The sequence below is a fragment of the Acartia tonsa genome, chromosome 9 (genome assembly GCF_053477335.1).
Source record: "Acartia tonsa isolate MP-2025a chromosome 9, ASM5347733v1, whole genome shotgun sequence".
NCBI lineage: Eukaryota > Metazoa > Arthropoda > Copepoda > Calanoida > Acartiidae > Acartia > Acartia tonsa.
The window spans coordinates 50,779,086-50,796,453 of NC_137268.1; the positions used below are offsets into that span (position 1 = coordinate 50,779,086).

General features: G+C 29.8%; 1 protein-coding gene across 1 annotated transcript in view; it reads right to left on the reverse strand.

The window, feature by feature from the left end:
* Positions 1-11,623, reverse strand: part of LOC145327611 (uncharacterized) — a 42,728-nt gene extending 31,105 nt beyond the window's left edge. Inside the window, exons 1-2 of the mRNA XM_080171150.1 lie at positions 11,089-11,623; positions 10,685-10,833 (exon numbers count right to left, since the gene is read on the reverse strand). Of these exons, the coding sequence (XP_080027276.1) occupies positions 10,685-10,833; positions 11,089-11,623 (684 nt within the window). The remainder of the gene's footprint in view (positions 1-10,684; positions 10,834-11,088) is intronic.
* Between the last annotated feature and the right edge of the window lie 5,745 nt (positions 11,624-17,368).

The window sequence follows — 17,368 nt, forward strand, 5'->3', positions numbered from 1 at the left end:
TTTTTATAGAATTAATGTAGATATTATCCATATTATTAACACAAAGGAACAAAAATATGTTTATTAAAACCAGCAACAAAAAAAGAACTATTAAAAAGTATAATATACAGGGAGAGAGGGGACATTGGGCTGTTTATTACACTAGTCCCCAAAGTCCTATAACAATGTACATCAATTTATCGGCCATTGGATTATCCCTTCAGATCCCTGATCATATGTAAGAATGATTATAGAATACATATTATGAAAGGAGAAATTTTGTCATCAACTTTAGGTTGCTACAATGATCCTCATTTATTGGTCACTTCGGTTATCCTGTAGGGGATTCAACCATCTTATTTTCTCAATAGCTTGCTAACGGAAACATTGTTTTAAATCGTAGCTTCGCTACTAAAAATATTTTCTATAATTTGAGAAAATATATTGCAAATATACTTCTGATGGTTCATCAATATTTAAATTCATGGGGAACTTTTATTTTATATTTTACATAACACAAAACTTGTTGGTTTTTTATTATATACCTTTTTAGTATGAGGATATTTTAATACTTTTTATTCCTTAACCCTTAACGGTCGGAGGGGGGGGGGGGCGTTAAAATTTCATGCAGATCCGCCGCCGTTTTCCCACCTACCGCCGACTGCGGCGGCTGGCAGCTGCCAAGTACAGCTGCGGCCGCTGAAATTTATATTTTGATATTTATAATGTGAAATTTACATAAAGATAAACATTATCTGAAGAAAAAAAATTGTTCTTCTAGCTTCAAAAATAAGAAAATTACAGCCGTTTGAAATTTTTAAGTAAAAAAGACCTAAAAACAAAGGTTGTTGAATAAAAGGGTGAAGGAAGCGAAAATTGACTTAGACTAAAGGGTCGAAAATGCATTATCAAACCGGGGACTTGCACAAAAAAATTTAGCCCTCTAGCTCTAATAGGAACTGAGATAATAGGGGGAGGGCGTTGAACGCCCCCACCCTTAACCGATTAAGGTGCGGCAATGGGCCCGACTGTAAAGGATTAAAGTTAATAAATTATCGGTTCATTCATTAAAGAAATTTAAATATACATCTCATAGTTTACAAAGTTTAAAAATAACGCTTTATTATTCGTTGGTTTAACACCTTTAGGGACTTTAATTGATTTTTTTGATTGGTTGGTTTCTGAAGTTAAGTGTCTAAACATTTCAACTACTAATTGTTATTTACAAAAAGGGTTAATTGTGTAACTTATCATTGGAGATCAATTTATTGGCCATTGACTTTCCCCTGAATCGAACTATTTTATAATTTTTAAATAATTTAATGTTAAATGTTTTGTTTCAGTCTAACAAACATTAATTCAAAATTGTAAAATAGTTATTTAATGCAATGTATTATAGACAGCTTTCCGCGGATATCTAATTTAAAAATTATAAGATTAAAACCAGTTTTATATGCTCCGAGGGACAGAAGGCCCGTTGTAACAAAACTGGTAATAATACTATGATATTTATTTTAGTATTCGTTGAAAATTGTCTGTAATACAATGCTAAACATGATTTTCCTGTATGGTTTACAACCGGTCCTAATCCTGCGGATATTAATCGGTTACAAATCAATACTAGAAAACGATATTTCAATTTCACAGTTTCAACATTATCTATTTATTAAAATATTAAAAAGGTTTTTTAACTAGTTATTCAAGATCTCATTAATTACTGAACCGATCAAATCCTCTATTCTGGAAACTAGGGGAGAAGCTAAAAGTATTACAAATAGTATAATCATAGAAATAATGAAAATAATTAGATATTTATTTTACCATCTAAATAAGCAGGTGCCCTCTAAGGACAATAGATTAACTCAATATGAAATATAATATTATTACATTTAAAGGGACATATGTTTCATATTATTTGTTATTTACTAATATATAACCAGGATGACATTTTTACAAGTAAAGCTCAACAAATTAGATAGTACGACAAAAAAACGGTAACAAATACACAGTTTAAATATAGCATTCAATATATGGAAAAATTTAGTTTTCCTATATGCAATATGCATTGCTTATAAAATTGTACCTAATAATACTAGGAATTATTATAGAATAATCAATGGAACCTTACTGTTACAAGAATCATCGTTTAAAGTTTAAAAATGTTAGAACGATTTAGACATTCCCAAATACCCAATAACAACTATCATTACAAACGTGCTAACCCTAAATTTAGAAAATTATCTAAATGATAATTGCAAAATAAACTTACAACCATTTTTATTTTATCTAAGAGACTCAAATGTTTTAGCCGTTTTCAAGATCTAAAGAAACAGACAGACATCTTACTTATCATGTTCTTTTATCTTGAAAGACATGAAATGCCAGGGATCTAAAGGGATAAGACAAAGGCCGATAAATTGATGAACATCCCAAATTATGATACACAAAATTAGATCTTCTTTTGATTTTTAATTATTGGTTGAAACGTTTAAACACTCAATTTAAGTCTCAAAAATTGTTAAGAAAATGAATATGAAATCGCTTCTATAAAATTTTGTGGACTAGTGTAATAAACAGCACATTGTCCCCTCTCTCTCTTTCTAAAATAAGAACTGTAATTAAGAAAAGAAATTATGTGATGTGTAAAAAATTCTAAACAACAATTCAACTTTTCTCTTTGAATTTATATTTGTTTGACAAGTGTTAAATCAAAATAGCAAATAAGGGGTAATTTTGTCAACTATCATAGAAGTTTCAAATTATTTTATTGACCGTTGTCTTATCCCTTAAAGTCCTTAAATAACTAGTGATAATCTATATTAACATATTTTGTAAATGTTTCAGACAATTTTGATTGAACCTTGGGGTAGGTTACTGTTTTAGAACATTTAGAGTATTTCTGACTGTATGTGTATTGAAAAAATATTGAAAAAAAAAACAAGGATGACATTGTCTATAATAATGAAGCTCTATACATAGAAGGAAGGACAAACTAACATTAATCTTTGTAGAGTGTCAGAACTTAAAAAGCAGAACTTAAATTTGAAAGTCTAAACAAAATTTTGGATACAATTTATTGCAAAATTGTATTAATACAGGATACAGGAAAAGTAACCATACCTAACTCTTATAGAAATCATCATGCATAGTTTGAAATTAATAGGACAATTATAACAAGTTAAAATTACTGAAAAGAGCTAACCGTTTCGGACGGGGGAAATATTCTAATTTAAATACTTCTTTTATTTGTATGGCAAAACATATCTTTTGTTGATTTAACAGAACATTTTAAAATGTAAGAATTTGAAGGGTAAAAGTTTAGAATTCATTGCAAAGCTCAAAGCTTAATTCTCTTCAAACTAAAAAAGTTAGTTTTTAAAAAACAAACTTTTTTTCTAAGAAATATTTTTAGAAATATTATAACAAAGAATTTTTTTTTGTAGTCATATCTTTATCAATGTAAGTAGAATTATCCAAGGAAGGAAGGGATTGGGCTCTTTATTTTAGTAGTCCCCAAAGTTTTATAATATTGTCTTTCCGTTCGTTGGCTTGACAACTTTTGGGACTTTTTTTAAAATTTTGATTGGTTGGTTTATTGATTTATCACCGAAACATTTCAACCTCGAATTGTAATCAACCGAAGGGATAATTTGCATATCATAATTGATGACGGACAATAATTTATCGGCCATTGTCATTTCCCTAATAAATATACAGCTTAAAATAACATATAAAGGGGGGTTATAAAAGTCTCTCCTCTCTAAATGAAAATCCCCCCACCTTAAAATAGAGTTAAATAAATAATATGTTTTTATAGAGAAATGGAAATTATTCCATCTTTTACCTTATTGTATAAGCTTCAAAAGATAATTTTAGATAGATAAAATAAAGAGAAATATTTTTTACTGTATATTGTCATAGCCCTGAAAAGGAAATTCAAAGGAAAATTAGGCTGTAAATTAATCTGGTCCCCAAAGTTGTATAGATGTTTTGCTGGCTAAAAAACTTTATGTACGTTTATTATATCTTGTTTGTGTTATTCAAACTGACTAATCACCAATGATTTTTGCTTCATGTAATCTATCATGCATTGTCTTATCCCTTAAGATCCCTGACAATATCCCCTTGCTACCCATATTTTAAGTGGATTATATATTTTGATATTGTGATGCAGTGCTTTAGGGAAAGGTTAATAGAGAATTATCTAATTTCACTTTAAAAACTCATTTTACTTCTATATATATAGTAGTAAGTATTTTTTTTATTTTGTTAACGCTTTAAGATCTTTAACGATCTCGCTAACCACTGAACATTAAGTGCAGTCAATATTCTCTAAAATGACTAAAACATTTGGAATGATAGTGCAGCTATTACCTTCTATGATACAAATAAGGATTTTAATTGCCAATTATCTGAAAAGTTTATGTCCTTGATATGAAATTTGTTTGAAATTTTATAACTCTGTGAACCCAAAATCTTCATGCGGTTTTTAATATCTTTGTTATGATTCAATCCACGCATATAAGGATTGCTTTAATCGTTTTCCAGGTCCCATAACTGTTCCAGGTCAGGAACAAAGCCTAAAACCAACCCTAAGACATTTATAAACTTTCCCTTAAAAGTGTAACCAAATTGGAACAGTATTAGCAAGCTGTTTTGTTATTGGCTGGCCGGAAATCAGCCGATTTCAGCCAGATTCGGCCGATTAAAATAATCGGCCCACATTTATTTCATGTTAAGTTTAAAAATATCGTAGTCGGCTATTCCTTGGCCGATTTAGTCGTCCAAGGTGGCAAAAAAATAGTCCTGGTCGTAATAAATTCAAATCCGTTGACCAATCTAAAATCGGTCCAGTGGTTGTCTCGTAACGATGATTTTAAAGTTGTTATAAATGCTGCGCATATTATAAATATAATAATGTTGTCTTTGAAACAAAAATTTTACGCTAGTGATTTTTTAAACTTCTCTTGTGATTAATATGGATTTTTTACCATAAAATTACTTTTTCATAAACTAATTATTTTTTAACTACCTTTTTTAAAGTAGCTGCACTAATTTTCCACCAAAAAAAAATTATTGACTGCACTTACTGAACATATTAAATTTTCCATTTTAATGAAGCTTAAATCTTATAGATTGTTTATGACTATTATTAAATTCTGTTAGAATTCATTTTATGGAACCGGTTATCAGACATAGAAAAAAAATAGAGACAGACAATTTTCAACGAATATTATAATTGAAATAATAAAATTAACATCAGTTTTGTTAGCCAAAGCCTTCGGGGCTAACAAATTTAATATAATTTAATTTTAATATCCGCAGAAACCTGTCTATAATACGATGTAATATATTTACCTAACACAGTATCCCTGTTAAATTTTAGACCATGATATCGCCTTTCATATGTAAATTGGTCAGTTTATACAATATCTACTAGCCTGTCCTAAAAATACTGAAATCTAAGAATTTTATATTTTCTTTGTTGTTTAATTTATTAGGTTCTAGTGGGCCCCTGTATTCGAAGATTGAAATAATAAAACCATCCCAAGACTTAAACATGAAAATTAAAATATCCTAATACAATCCTATGAGAAGCTTCCCAAAAATGAAGAACTAATTCAGTTCAGTAGTCATTGAAATCTTCAACTTCAAACAAAAAGAATACTACTTTTATCGAAAATTCGGCTTTTGCCTTTCCTGAAAATTTTCATCAAATTTTCGAATTTGATATTTTTTGTCAAAATCCCTTTTTGTGTCAGGCTAACATAAATAATGCAAATCGTAAGAGCAACACACATAGAAAAATATACAATAGAACAGATTTAATGTTTTATACCTCCCCCCTCCTTAAACCAAGAAGGGAGGGGACATTGGGCTGTTTATTACACTAGTCCCCAATGTTCTATAGTAATTTTCTTATTCATCGGCTCAACAACTTTTATTGGTTGGTTCATTAAGATGAATTTCCAAACGTTTTAACCACTACGGAAGGGATAATTTTGTGTATCATTTTTGGGAATGTATATCAATTTATCGGCCATTGGCCTATCCCTGTAGATCCCTGCCACCAAAGAGAATATTGAATACAAAAGATTATTTGTTTTTCTATTTTTCATTTACCTTTAATACATTTCAATATTGTTTGTTTATGGCCATTTCAGTTTATTTTTGTAGTAGCGAAACTACTCTATTGTTAACTTAGTTTAGACATGCTAGAATTGTTCTATCGATTTCAAACTTTGCATAATGATTCGTATAACAGTTAGGTATGTATAAGGAAGCGTAATAATTCTATAATCGTTGCAAGAAAGACCGTACGTCCATTTTAAAAATGCAGATTTTTAAATTTTTTGACAACAAATAATTATTCCATTCATATAATTTTTGGTAATGATTCCTAATTCAACAAGGTACAATAATACAAACTAGGAATAAACAAATTAATAACTGCTTTAAGTTCTGACAAGAGTTATTGTCCCTTTATCCTTTCTTTTGATTTTAGAGCTTCGCTTTTATGAGTGTTGTTATCCTTGTTTTCATTTTTTTTCTATTTCATATTCAATAGACTATCTATCGATTTAAATATTTTATTATATATCTATTTAACTTTTTTTGTAGGTTTCCCTCCCATGTTATAATAGTTATTTTAAGGCATCGTATTATAGACAGCTTTCTAAGAAGTTTTTAGGACAACGAATAAAGGAATTATTCAGAAAACTTTAAGATATTTTATTTCAATATCGACTACCTTCCTGGTAAGTTCAATAAATTATATATTAGCTGCGCTATTTAGAAATATAAGATATGCCCATTTAGTGAACAACAAGGATTTAAGGGATAGGTCAATGACCGATAAATTTATGTACATCCACAATGATGATACAAAATTACCTCTTCTATAGACTTCTACACCAAACATAGTGAACGAACCAATCAAAGTTCAATAAAAGTACCCAAAGTTGATAAGAAAACGAATATAAAAACCTTATCATAAAACTTTGGGGACTAGTGTAATAAACAGCCTAATGTCCTATCCCTAATTGTTGTATGTACATAAGGAATTACTACTTCTGTAAATTTGGACACCAAACATAGTGAACCAACTTATCTAAATCAAACAGAAGTCCCCAAAGTTGATAAGAAAACGAATATAAAAACCTGTTTATAAAACATTGTGGACTAGTGTAATAAACAGCCCAATGTCCCCTTCCTTCCCTCCCTGAAGATATTCCCATGTTGTGATCCATCACAGATCATTATTTGATAATGAGTATTATTACAGAATACACTCTCACACTCTTCCCAGGGAGGGAGGGTACCTAAAGTTTTATAAACAACTTTCTTGGTTATTTTATTATATTTTAATTGGTTGGTTTAAACTAACAGTGTCCAAACATTTTAATCAATTACACAAGAGGGGTATTTTTAAATATGATTATTAATTCATCGTCCATTGTCTTATTCCTTAAATTTCCTGGCATTTTTACAGAATACTCTCAAACCCATCCCAGAGAAAGAAGGGAAGAGACATTAGCCTTTAAATTATACTGGTACTCAAAGTTTTATAAAGTATAAACTAGATTTCTTATTTGTTGTCACAAAATTGTGGTTATTTTATTAATTTTTATTAGTTGGTTCAAACTACCAATATCCGAACTTTTTGATTTATAATTTAATTCCACAGAAGGGGCAATTTTGTTCATAATCAATGAATATGTTTATCAATTCATCGTCTATTGTCTTATTCCTTTAGATCCCTTGTATTATGATAGAAAACTCACACCCACTCCAAGGAAGGGTGGACATAGGACTGTGAATTATACTGGAACCCAAAGTTTTCTTATTTGTTTGTGTTCTATCTAGCAGTATCCAAACTTTAAATGCAAGGTTAATTTGTCTATCATCATTGGAATGGACTTCAATTTATCATCAAATTATCCCTGAAGATCCCTTTCAATTATCTATACTTCTATTTACCTATCCCTGAATGTGAAATGATGTAAATGATTATTATTCGTAGCACTCCTTGTCCATTCTTTGTTAATTGATATCATGTGTGATACATCATATATGTAATTCCCAGGTTGTTAGAAGTATAGTTAAAAAACAAATTGTGTAAAAAAAATTATTTATTTTGAACTTTAAAAAGATTGTATTTTGTATTTGTTATAATATAGGACTCTTTTTTTTGGTAAAAATAAAAAGTTGATAACCCTTTGAAATTATACGAATGATTATTATTCATGGCACTTCTTGTCTATTCTTTGTTAATTGATATCATGTGTGATACATCATATATGTAATTCCCAGGTTGTTAGAAGTATAGTTAAAAAACAAATTGTGTAAAAAAAATTATTTATTTTGAACTTTAAAAAGATTGTATTTTGTATTTGTTATAATATAGGACTCTTTTTTTGGTAAAAATAAAAAGTTGATAACCCTTTGAAATTATACGAATGATTATTATTCATAGCACTTCTTGTCTATTCTTTGTTAATTGATATAATGTGATACATTATATATGCAATTTGTGGAGTAGCCTAGCAATATATTACTGGGGTTCATTTGTACCTTTTTAATGTATAAAAGTACTTCAGTATTGACAGAATTTAAATACAAAAACTAAAAAATGATTATGAATCATTTTTATTATAAATTCATAATATGTGACTGTTCTGATCATAAAATATTTTTTGCATTTTTTTTCATATTTTTTCATACCAAATCTTTTCTATGCATTTTGATTCATGACCAAAATATTTTTGAGTTTCTAAATTTATAAGAACCTTTTCAGTGTCATTATTTAAAATACAGAAATGTTAATAAAAACCAAGAGGTTTGAAAAAAAGCTACATTTATTGACATCCAGATATTTTTATCAAAAAAACAATAAAGATATATTAAACATAATGAGATTGAAATTGGTTGATCTTTCTACAAGAATAGTTTAGCCTAGCAGGAGAAAATCATATTTATAAGCAACATATTTTTTCTGTGATTCATCCTTTAATTTTGAATCCATATTTGTTGACAAAACCAGACAAAGATCTGAAGATATCCACAAAGCCATCAAACATCCCCAAGACTGATAGACCCAACCATAATCCTATGAATTTAAAGAAAAAATTAGTTAGACTTATTTTGATTAAAAGATATTTTGATGAATTTAAACCCAGGGAACTAAAGGGATAAAACAATGGCTGATAAATTGATATACATCCCCAATGATAATACACAAAACTACCTCTTCTTTAGATGACATTTAGTTGTTGAAATGTTGGGACACTACATAATTAGTTAACCAATTAAAATTTAATATAAGTTCCCAAAAGTGTTGAGCCAATGAATAAGAAACCTTTATTATAAACTTTGGGGACTATGGTGATAACCAGCCCAATGTCCCCTCCTTCCCTGAGTTAAACTATTACCTAGAGCACTTCCAAGGTCAACAAGTAGACTAAAGAAATCATAAACATACATAGCTTTGTATTGGTCAACCTAGAATGTATATATAATTTTAAAATAAAAAAAAAATAAGAAGAATTATATTACAATTTCCAATATTTAAAATACATTACAGTTATAAATACTAATAAATTCCAATGGCTCCTCAAGTAAAATTAGTATATTATAAAACTTCATGTTATACTTTGACCCACAACATTTTCAATCTCATCCCAATAATGTGTCATAATTAAGGATGTTAAAAATGGTTCCTATTGCTGCTGTGTCAGTTGCACAACATAAATAGTTAGATTAGGAGAAATTGTTGATTCCAATGCACAATTAGGACTTCCAAAGTCATACAATCAAAAAGATGGTTGTCTGAAGGGTATTTAGCAGACTTTAGTACAAAGATACACCAAAAAAAGATATTGTGGTGTATCTGTCCTCTATACTCTATCTGTAGTTATTCATATCAAAATCTAAGCAACTTTAATCATTAGTGTTGCAAGTACAATTGATCACTGAATGAGCAACTAAAATAAACCTGATCTGATTTCCAAATTGCAATTCCTGATTGAGATGCCAAACTGAATCCTGCACTTATAGTTTTTATTTGTATATTCATGGTGGTGCATGGCTTGGGACAGTCTTTGGGTTGAGTAGCATACACATCAAGAGTTTGAAGACTTGAATACAAATTTATCAGGTCATTAAGGGCTGTTGCATTCAGTTGTTTGATAGAATTATCTGTTTCACAGGTTAGATTTTTTCTTGTCTTAAACCAAGGAGCTGTACATCCATAAATTGAATGGAACATTTCCTATATTGTAAAACATACCATAAACTGATGAAAACAGTAATTTAGGACTGCTAAACCAAACTATCCACATAACTTTCTGTTTTAGTAAAGAATATCTAAATTGAGTGTATGATTCACCTATGCTTTTTAGCAAAGTAAATACACTGTTAACAGTGATAAAAAATGGTATTTTAAGACTGCTGAACCAAATTAATTTTGTAAGAGATATCTAAATTTAATATTTGATTCAGCTTTGTAGTGCTTTTTCACAAAGCAAATAAAAACTAAAAATTCAACATTAAAAGATATAGAAATTCTAAAAATATAGGGGTATGCAATAAAATTATTGTGTTGACACCTGTAGTTCTCTTTTTACAAGCTTTTATCTTAAATGTAATACTTATAAAATGGTATACATAAATTACTACAAATTATCTGCAAATTGAAACTAAACACCTGCAAAAAGCCCATAACACAGTGTCCATATGTTGAATTAATCCTAGCATAATTCCTACATTCAACTCCATCTAGGATTGATTGATCAGTAATGCTGTATTCAATCATTACATCTGCGCCATCATACAAGCCATTATCTAAGAGATTACCTGTAGAAAAATAGAATAGGTAAATAGACAGGTAGAATAATAGCTATAAATACAGACAAGACTGGCAGAAATACAATGGATAGATAGATAAGTCTTGGACAAAAAACTGCCATACACATACATTTTTAAGGTTGAAAAATCACCAGGCGCATGAGCGCATTACATCACAATTAATTGATGAAGGGTATGTTCAAAATGGCATTTCTTGAAGTAGCACCTCACCTCCAAGAGGCATTTTTATAGGTAAATGATTACCTGTTGAGGAAACTGCATTGATATCATAGTTGATCCTGAGGTCATTTTGGGTAAACGGATCCACTGCAACCAACAGTGCTTTTTTGTTTGTTTCAAATGTAGGCCATTTGTTGAATTGAACATCTACCAGCTCCTTGCACATTCCAAGATTAAGACTAAAAAGGTCTCTGCCGAGTTTTCCATGTGTCATTTTTACTACAGAATAATCATAATCATATAATTCCCCGATCAGTGTGACAAAACTTTTATTTCCATCTTTTCCTTTCCATGACAATTTCTTGTTACCATCTAGAGTGAGAATTCCTGCCCAGAAGCTTGCCATCCAGGCATAACCAATACTACTGCTGAGGTTAAAATTGAATTGACCTGGTTGACAGACAAACAGAACAGGTTCCGGGATCAGTTCCATGTGGTTGACTTTAGTAATAGAAACTGGACTAACAATATATTTTTGAATTGACTGATTCATTTGATATACAAAGAAACTGAAGGCAAGGATTTGAAACCCAAACCTAAGTTGTGTTACTTCAACCATGTTGAACTAACAACTAAAACTTTAATGATAGTGTAAAGAAAAGAAAGAAAACTAATGTTCAACCATTATCAATTTTCCAATTATATAATTTGGAGCAATACAATAAACTGAATAAAATTGCTGTACATACATTAATTGCAAAACTAATGAAATAATGACGGTAGTTATTCATAGAAAACTTTTAACAAATTATCTTTAAATTCCCTATATCAAATTAAAAATGTATGATGATTGTTTGAATCATGTATTTTAAATGAAATGGAAAAAATATTTAATTATGTCTTTTATTACATCATTAATATTAAGTAAAACTTATTTTGAAAAACATCATAAAACTACAGTTTTGAATTATAATCTAACTTATTAAAAATATTGAAAGTATTTTTAAATCATTTAAAAAAAGCTGTAATTATGATTCAGGTATTGCTTTGATATTTATAATTTATATACATATTTGTATCTGTAAGAAAGATTGTTAGACACAAATAATGTTGTAGGATTGAATAATTGTAAAAGAAATCTTACTTTAATCAATTAGAAAAGTTAGGTAAACTTTTCAGAAAGTTTGAATCTCTAAATTAAGTTCTCTCTGTCTTCTAAATATCAATCCACCTATCTATTTGAATTTTTATATTTTTTTTTTTTCTGAGAAATTCACAAAGCAATAATCTTAACTTTTGATAAAAATTTTTTACATTTTTAATAATGTGTAATGTTTTTTTTTATAATTGTATAAGTATATATGTATAATCCAGACAACTACCTGGCCCAAGTTATAGAGACCCATTTTGTGTGCTAGCAAATTGCTGTCTTTATATTTCTGACGATGTTAACTGATTAAAAAGAGCCAATACAAAATTAGAATAGGGTCTCTTCCATATGGGCATAGGTTCATATAGTTCTTTGTTCTTTTACTTTAAGCTTCAGTTCATTTTTTTGTTATAAACAGTGTTAAACATATAAAAATCCATATCAAATTCTCTATTCTTTCTATAAAATATATTATTAAAAACTCATCTTTTATGTTCTGTTTGCCATTAACTATAAAATTTATTGCCATGTATAAACTATGTATCCAAAATAAAGGTATGAAATTCCAGGGATCTAAATGTATAATGACCAATAAATTTATGTACATCTCCAATAATGATAAACAAAATTACCCCTTCTGTAGATTAAGATTAGTGTTTTAAACATTTAAACACATAACTTAATTAACAACCAATCACATTTCAGTCAAGTACCCAAAGATGTAAAGCAAACGAATAAGGAAAGGTTATTATATAAGTTAGGGGACTAGTGTAATAAACTGCCTATTGTCCCATCTCTCTGATAACATTCTGTTTAAGAAATTAGTCATTAGTCATTTGTATAGGGAATCTAACCAAATTCAGCTATCCTGAATAGAAGCTAAAAAATCACATTTCCCCCATAGCATTACAGACTGACTGAGGAACTGACAAAGCAACAAACTGACGAATGGACAGACAAAGTGATTTATAGGGTTGCTTTGCTACTAAAAAAATATTTTATAGTTAAACTTCTATTTCTAGTAGTTGTATTGTATTAAAAAGGAGACCTGGGTAAATGTTTTCCTCTTGTATAGATAATCCATCTTTTTGTCTTTAACTAATGGACCTTTAAAAACAAGATCCCTACCCTCTTCCAGAGAAAGGTAGGGGACAATGGCTGTTTATTTCACTAGTCCCCAAAGTTTTATATTAACGTATTCTTATTTGTAGACTTCAATGGGTTGAGTGTTCTAACGTTTCCACTACTACTTTTAATTTACAGAAGGGGAATTTTGTGTATCATCACGGAGGATGTACATCAATTTATCGGCCATTGTCTTATCCCTTTAGATCCCTGACCCTCTCTTCTCTTTCAACAAATCTGTAAATAAAACTTTGCAACTTTGCTCCCCTTCTAAAAGTTATCTAAGAAACTATTTACATATATTTGTTAAGGATATAAGACAATTGTATTTCATTGGCCTTCAGATATATTTATTTGATTGAAGTTACCAAATTCAAAGTGAAAGTACTAATTTTTTATATATATTATGTATCAATTTAACCCTGGGATGGAGTGGATATTGGGCTGTTTAAAACAATAGTCCCCAAACTTTTATAACTAGGATTTCTTATTTGTTAGCTTAACAACTTTGGGGACTTTAATAGCATTTTAATTTGTTGGTTCATTAAGTTGAGTGTCCACACTTTTTAACCACTAATTGTATGATACAGAAGAGGTGACCTTTTTATCATAATTAGGTACAAAAATCAATTTATCAGCCATTGTCTTATCCCTTTAGATTCCTAATAGTATGTATTAATTTAACCTCAACCTTTTTAAGTAAAGGTTATACAGTGTGTTTTTTTTATGAGCACTTTTTTGAAAGCAATTTTACCCCACTTATAGTTATCAGAATTTAATGATTAATGGCCTATTTTCTTCGTTTTTTAAGGGAAATTATGAAACAACCAAAAAAAATTACAGTTTTTGTTGAAAAAGTACAGTAAAGTTGAAAATTAAAAACTTAGGTGTCAACATCTAAAAATGGTTTTAGCGCATTTTTCTTATGTTCAAATATTCTACCTTTTGCAAGAATGGCTGCAAAAAAGTTGAGATATAGAGCTATAAATTTATACAGATACTATTGGGGACATGTACTAGAATAGGTCAAAGTTTGAAGGCCATATCTCAATCAGGGAGAAAGTACTGGCCCCCCAAAGTCGACTACTGAAAATCCAATTTTGAGCATAAGAAAAATGCGCTAAAACCATTTTTAGATGTTGTCACCTAAGTTTTTAATTTTCAACTTTACTGTACTTTTTCAACAAAAACTGTAATTTTTGTTGGTTGTTTCATAATTTCCCTTAAAAAACGAAGAAAATAAGCCATTAATCATTAAATTCTGATAACTATAAGTGGGGTAAAATTGCTTTCAAAAAAGTGCTCATAAAAAAAAACACACTGTACAATTAATTAATGTAGTTTTAACATTTGTACAACATTTGATAATTGTTTATTGAACCTAGGATCTAAAGGGATAAGACAGTGGCTGATAAATCGATGTACATCCCCGATAAAGATACCAAAAAATACACCTTCATTAGAATTTGGACACTCAACCAGCGAATCAAAATTTAACAAAAGTCACCAACGAATGAGCGAACGTTATTATAAAACTTTGGGGACTAGTGTAATAGGACAGCCCAATGTCCCCTACTTCCCTGATATTGAAAAATTAAGAATTTCTAAAGAATAATGAAATGGTACTTATACTGACTGAATGGAAATGAACACCTACAATTATGACATACAAAATTGGTATCACTGTAAATTATAATTCTTTAGAAATTTTAGACACAGCTAGATTGTACTACTGTATCAACATTCAACTGTAGTTTTTAAGCCAATAAATGAGAGAATATGATTTTATATTGCAAGAAATAGTACATGCAAAATAGGTATTGTAGATTTTAATAAAACAGTTTAGTTCATGTAAGGATTGTTTATATTGTGCTTACTGCGTTTATGATAGGAAAAAAGCACTCCTATCTAAAATAACAGAGCAAGGGGGGTATGTGCTTAACAGGTGCTTTTAAGGAAAACACCAAAAAATCTTCATTTAGAAAAAAAACTAGAATTGTATAAGAAAAGACGTTTGTGTGGAAATTCTAATCCATTTTATTGTTCCACTTAATCTCTACAAGCTTACATACATACATTATACCCATCCATCTATCTATCTATCTATGTCCATTTATCTATGTATGTCCATCTATCTATGTCTATCTATCTATATATCTGTATATCTATGTCCATCTGTCTATCTATCTATCTATAATATTTTATTGTTCCACTTAATCTCTACAAGCTTACATACATACATTATACCTATCCATCTGTGACGTTTTCCGGTGAGTAATCAACAATTTATTAAAGTAATTTTAAACTTGTATTTCTATTCTTAAGTCTTAATATCAACTTACTCATAATTATTCTATAAAATAATAACATCACAATACAAATAACACTTGTTACAAAAGAAAGAATGGAAATCCTAGTTTATTTTACAAATTCTGGTGCAATTTTGCACATAAATGTTTCATATTGATTTTTACTTGTAAATTTGCTCTTAATTAAAATAATTTCTATTTTTTTATACTTAAAAACAATTTATTAAGGTAACAAATAATTACAGGCAGTTACACATCTATCTATCTAGATCTATATATCTATCTAATCTATCTGTCTATCTATATCTATCTATTTCTCTACCTATTTCTTTATGTCTATCTGCAATATTTATAGTTTTTTAACCCTTAACTGTCGGGAGGGGGGGGGGGGTGTTGAACGCCCCCCCTTCCGGTTTTTTCTATCTCATTTTCTGTGTGTGAAAGATAAAGAGCTCAAACTGCTTGTCTATTTAAGTATGGGTATGACACATAACTGAGAGTTGGAATTTTTTGAATATCTCCATCCTGGCCGGCACAGGATGCCAGCAAATCTGGCAGGGTAATCCAGGTAAAGAGCAAAAATACTAAAAAATCCTCTAGTAGTACATCCTTATATGAAATACAGGTGTTCAAGTCACTTTCAGGTCCCAGATCCTGCAGGTCCTGATCCTCCAGGTCTCCAGAAATCTTTAAAAGGCTCCTGTGGCCGCAATTTTTGACTTAGAGACTTAAAATTTTAAACTTAAGCTTTTCTTACATAACGTATTAAAATGAAGATTCATACATGAAGATCCGCCGCCGTTTTCCGCAGACCGCAGACTGCGGCGGCTGTTAGCTGCCAAGTACAGCTGCGGCTGCTGAAATTTATATTTTGATATTTCTAATGTAAAATTTACATAAAGATACACATTTTCTGGAAAAAAATTTTACTTCTAGCTTCAAAAATAAGAAAATTACAGCCGTTGGAAATTTTTAAGTAAAAAAAGACCTGAAAACCAAAGTTGTTAAATAAAAGGGTGAAGGAAGCGAAAATTGACTTAGACTTATAAAAGGTCGGAAATTTATTATCAAACAGTGGACTTGCACAAAAAAACAAATTAGCCCTCTAGCTCTAATAGGAACTGAGATAATAAGGGGGGGGGGTGCGTTGAACGCCCCCCCCCCCCCCGACCGATTAAGGTGCGGCAAGGGGCCCGACTGTAAAGGGTTAATAAATTGTATGTATTAAAAAGTATTAGGATGTTTAATTATATGACTGTACATATGTCCCTATACTTAAGGTATTTCTAATTGTTTAACTAATATGGTTCTCCTATACAGCTTTTTTAGTAGCGAAGCTACTCTATAATTCACAATGTCCGTCTGTCCGTCTGTCCGTCCGTCTGTCCGTCCGTCCGTAATTAATGAATTGGGGGAAACGTGATTTTCTCGGCTCCTATAAAAGATAGAGAGCTGAAATTTTTTGACAACGTTCCCATCATTAAGGAGCACAATTAACTATAAAACATCAATGGCGGTCGGACTGCTTTTTAGCAGGTTTTAGGCTATTTTTTTCCAAATTTTCCCCATATCTTTGGTGTTTATGGTCCGATTTTAAAAATTTTTTCAATTTAAGATATCAAAATTAAATTTCCCGTCATTTGAAGAAAACAACAATGACGGTCAGACTGCCTTTTTGCAGGTTTTTGGCTATTTTTATATTTTTCACATTTTTCCCCATATCTTTATGTTTATGGTCCGATTTTCGAAATTTTTTCAGTTAAAGAGATCAAAATTAAAT